The sequence below is a fragment of the Bos indicus genome, chromosome 6 (assembly GCF_029378745.1).
Source record: "Bos indicus isolate NIAB-ARS_2022 breed Sahiwal x Tharparkar chromosome 6, NIAB-ARS_B.indTharparkar_mat_pri_1.0, whole genome shotgun sequence".
NCBI lineage: Eukaryota > Metazoa > Chordata > Mammalia > Artiodactyla > Bovidae > Bos > Bos indicus.
The window spans coordinates 115643762-115648518 of NC_091765.1; the positions used below are offsets into that span (position 1 = coordinate 115643762).

Here is a 4757-nt window from a genome sequence, read left to right on the forward strand (position 1 = left end):
ACGTCTATGTTTGTCTCTGAGAACTAACCACATCAGTGGTGGGCTCTGCCGAGGACAGCACCGAAGCTGACCCCCATCCCGTATCCTGCTCTCCTTGAACCTGCTGGTGGGTGTTTCTTTTAATTTTGCCTGAAGCCTTGGGAGAGCCAAGGGGAAGGAAGCTGGGGGCAGGAAGGTGGCTGAGGGCCATACTTCTCCAGCAGCAAAGCCCAGGGGTCGCCCCTGCTCACGGGACCGGAGCTGGGGTGCTGAGGGCAGAGATCTCCTGACCCGCACGTTTCCGGGCTCGTGGCGGGCTCTGCCCTCCGCCTCCTCTGTGGGTCTTGGCCCAGATGGTCAGCTCTGGGCCTGCGTTTCCTCAGCCCCAGACAGGGGTGGACACTGATGGTGCCATGGAGCAGACACCAAGGTGCCCAGAGAGAGGCAAGCACCTCAGGGCATCTTGGCTTTCATGACCATGCGCAGTGCACAGGCTCGCCTCTGCACCGCAGAGAAACCTCCCTCCCTGCGGGCTGGCTCCTGGACCATGCGGGCACCCTCGGGCACCCTCGAGGGGTGTCAGCACCCCAGCTTCATTGATGGAGCCGGAGACCCGGAGCAGGGCAACTGGCCGTTTCCCTACGGCAGGCGGGGTGAGCAGCCAGGTTCTGTCTCTGTTTATCCAGCTGAAAAGAAAGCCTCTCCAGGCAGCAATTACGATCAAGTGGTGAACATCTGTTGGCTGAATGGGGTATTAAGCACTGGGTGCCTGCGTTCCTAGCCACAGCCCTGGAAGGTGCAATTCTCAGGATGAGGGAAGGGAGAGGGGAAGAATTTGCCGACACTCTTCCGTGGGGTGTGTCCTGGCTACGTGCTCCTGCTGGAGTCTTGGGGTTCACCCTCCAGGAGTGGAGGGAGGTTGTGGTATCACTCCATTGCACTGGGGAGGCAATACCTGGGTCGGTCAGGCTGTCTCCAAGGGAAGGTCCCTGCTCGAGCCGCCCGCGCCCCCATTCAGCCGGTAAGTTGGCCCCCAGACAACAGGCCTGAGTTTTCAGCCCTGCCCCACTTGACGTGGGCGGGTCGGGGGTGGGGGGGGGGGTTGGCGGTGATGAGGCTCAGAGAGGGCAGAGCTCGCTCGGCAGTCCTGGTGAGAGCTGGGCCTACAACATGGACCCCCTGTCCAGGCCTGGGTGATGTGGAGGTTAGGGAGGTTGCCGCCAGCCTTGGCCAGCCATTTCCTGCGCCCCTCTGCCAACTGTGACCCCAGTCCAGGAAAGCTCTTCCTAGTGGGGTATTCTGAGGGCCTGTGAATTGGGGTGATGAGTCCAGGTAGCTGCAGAGTTTCCCCACAGGGTCCGCCCTGGCATGTGGGACCAGGAAAGGGCCCTGCTCTGGCTCCAGATTCAGGGGAAGGGGACTTGAAAAAGCAGGACCCAGGGCTGACCCCTCCCCGAGACAGCCATCCCAGGCCAAAGGCAGGTGGGCGGTGATCCAGGAGGGCTGGGCTGGCAAGCAAGGGCCAGGCAGGGGAGGGGATATACAGGAAGGCCAGGAGGGGCACAGAGTGGGGCGGGAGGGATGGGTGGGCAGAGCAGGGACCCCTGGCACTGAGCCCTGCCTGCTCACTGAGCTTGCTTGTGTGTGTGTGTGTGTGTGCACGGGCATCCGTGTGTCTCAGAGGTCGGGCTTGTGTCCCTCTCCCACAGCTATCCCTGGCGCTCCCAGGCTCTGTGCGGAGGGCTGGAGGAGCCGGAGGGGGAGACCCTCTCTGATCCTTTCCTCTCTTCTAGCCACCTCTCCTCAAGCCTTAGCGTGTGTGGGCCCGGACTCCCTGGGGGCTGGTGAGGGCTGGGCAAGGGGTTGAGGCTGGCTGCACTGGGGGAAGCCTAGATTCAGAGAGGGATGGGTATGGATGGAGAACAGCCCTCCAGCATCTGTATTTGCAGTTAATCTGGGGTCTCTTGATTTCCCTGGTCTCTGGGCCAGTAACAACACAACCATTTTGAGCATATGCTTTGGACATCTGTAAGACAAGTTACCTTTAAACAAACACCCCCCCCCACCACCTGATGCAAGAGAAGGTGGGAGGTGGGGGGATCGGGTAGGGTGAGGGTCTGGAAGGCCCCCCACCCCCAGGGCTGAAGGACTGACTATGGCACCCACCACTTAGATTACAAAGGTTTATTTAGAAAAAGAGTTTGGTTGTTTTGGCTGTCAGTCGTTTTTGGCAAACATTTAAATACTTTGGGTAACCAAAGATTGCCGGGGCCTTGCTTCATCCCCCACCCCCACCCCTGGAAAGCCACCCACGGAGGTCCTGGGAGGTCAGCCCTTGCTCAGAGGTGGAGAGGGGGGTAGGGTGGCATGTGTTGGGGGCGGGGCAGGCTCCTTTCTCGTCAATTTGGGAGGATAAACAAGCGCCACTGGGGTCTACCACCCGGCCCCACTCCCACACCTGGGCGGGGGCCCCTCCGGGGAGCCGGAGCCAGGCCTAGAGCCCCAGAAGCAGCCCCTTGCTGAGAGAAGAAGGCAGAGGGGTCTCCCCTCTCTCCTTCCCCCCTCCCCGGGGGCCCTGCAGTCTCTGGGCTCTCGCTGTACGCTGTGTACCCACCCCTGCACCCCGAAGGCCAATCCATCCTTGGGTCCCAGGGAGGCCGGCTTTGCCTGCCTCCGCCAGGAGCTGTCCAGGGTGTCCACACTGGGGCAGGGCGCGCGGGTCACTGCCTGAAGCCCCTTCTCCTCCGTCGGAAGAGGATGTGCTTGAAAGAGCGCCGGAAGTCCTGGTTGAAGACGGTGTAGATGACCGGGTTGAGCGAGCTGTTGCAGTAGCCGATCCAGAAGAAGAACTTGAAGAGCGGGCCGGGCACCTGGCAGGCCTCGCGGCAGATGCCATACAGGCTGTAGGTGAAGAAGAAGGGGAACCAGCAGAGCACGAACACGCCCATGACCACCGCCAGCACGAAGGTGAAGCGCTTCTCACGCGCCTGGGCCACCTTGCGGCGGCACACGCTGCTGCGCGCCCGGCGCCGGCGAGACAGGAAGAACTCGACGGAGCGCGAGCTGGCGCGGGACAGGCGCCCGCCGGGGCCCGGGGACCTCGCGGCGGCCAGCGCGCCCGGCTCGGCCGTCACTGTCCCGGGGCCTGTGCCCTCGGCGTCCGCGGCCCCCTCGCCAGCCCCACGCCGCCGCCCGCCCCGCCGCAGCGCGCCCCGGCGCCGCCGTCTCTCGGCCGCCGCGCTGCTGTCCTCGGGCTCCAGGTCGGCGCGCGGGCGGCGCGCGGGCACGCAGTGCCCGTTCTCGCCGGCGCCCAGCCCGTTCTCCGTGGTCGGGGACGCGCCGTCGGGGCCCGCGGGCTCGCGCTTCTCGCTGAGCGTGCGCGTACGCAGCTTGGCCACCCGGTAGATGCGCGCGTAGACCAGGCCCATGATGAGGCAGGGAGCGAAGAAGGAGCCGATGCAGGAGGACAGGATGTACCAGGTCTCGTCGTTGAGGCCACACTGCGGGTAGGCGGCGCCGTCGGGCCGGCGGTAGAGCGAGACTAGCGGCGGGAAGGAGATGACGGCCGAGATGAGCCACACGGCCACGATGGTGGCCTTGACGCGGCGCGGCGTGCGCTTCAGGTTGTACTCGACGGCCTGGGTCACGGACCAGTAGCGGTCCAGGCTGATGGCGCACAGGTGCACGATGGACGAGGTGCAGAAGAGGACGTCTAGCGCCAGGTACACGCCGCACCACACCTGCCCGAAGTACCAGTAGGCCATGAGCTCGTTGGCCAGCGAGAAGGGCATGACCAGTGTGGCCACCAGGATGTCAGCGGAGGCCAGCGACACCAGGAAGAGGTTCTGCGGCGCACGCAGCGCGCGGCTGGTCAGCACGGCGATCACCACCAGCACGTTGCCCACCACGGTGAAGACGATGAGGAAGCCCACCACTGCCGCCAGCCCCGCCACGGCGCCCGCCGAGTACTGGCCCGGCGGCGGTCCCCAGGGGGCCCCCGAGCCGTTGGCGACCCTGCCGCTGCCCCCGTCGCCGGCGCCGCTCGCGTTGGGGCCCGCCGCTGCCGCCGCCGCCGCCAGCGCCGCCGCCAGCGCCGGGGACGCCATGGTCCTCCCGCAAGCTACGCGGTCCCGCCTGGAGCCGGGGCGCAGCCGCGGCAGCTCGGGCGCCCCCCAGCCCGGGTCGGAGCCCGCATCGCCGCCTGCGCCTAGGGCGCGCCCGCTGGGGACCGCGGCGCCCCGCAGCCGACCCTCGGCCGTGGCGGCCCGGCTGGCGAGCGGCGCGCCGGAGAGCGTGGCTGCCCGGCTCCCAGCCGCCGCCGCCGCCGCCGCCGCACGCGTAAGTGCAGAGCAGGAGGCGCCCGGAGCGAGTGGCGACGCGGCGGCGAGGGGGAGGGGGCAGGTCCCGGGGTCCTCGCGCGGCCCCGCCCTCGGCCCGGCTCACGGGGAGCGCCCGGGCCGCGAGCCCGCAGCGACTCGGCGCCCGAACGGGCGTGCCCGGGCGGCCCCGCGGCCCCGGCGCCCGGCCGGGGCGCAGGCTGCAGGCGGCGGCGGCGGCCCGGGCGCTCCGCCTCCCATCCGGCCGGCTAGGGCTCGGCGCGCCGGGGCGCGGGCCCCCGCTCCTCGGGGCCCCAGCGCCCGCGCGCTGCCTCCGGCTCCAACTTTACTTTCCCGGGCAGGGCGCCGGCGCCGCCGAGCGTCCTCCCCGGCTCCTCCTCCTGCCGCTCCCGGCGCGGGCGCCCCACGCGGTCCGCGCTCCGCCGTGCGGTCGCCGCCTCG

At 67.9% G+C, this 4757-nt stretch overlaps 1 protein-coding gene across 1 annotated transcript; it reads right to left on the bottom strand.

The window, feature by feature from the left end:
• Window positions 1-2148: 2148 nt before the first annotated feature.
• Window positions 2149-4467, bottom strand: ADRA2C (adrenoceptor alpha 2C). The gene has a single exon (XM_070791887.1). It carries the CDS (start codon window positions 4083-4085, stop codon window positions 2700-2702), a length of 1386 nt encoding a protein of 461 aa, XP_070647988.1. The 5' UTR covers window positions 4086-4467; the 3' UTR covers window positions 2149-2699.
• Between the last annotated feature and the right edge of the window lie 290 nt (window positions 4468-4757).

What these genes read in the sequence shown, in the direction of transcription:
- ADRA2C (XM_070791887.1), bottom strand. Translation starts at nt 4,085, where the DNA reads ATGGCGTCCCCGGCGCTGGCGGCGGCGCTGGCGGCGGCGGCGGCAGCG.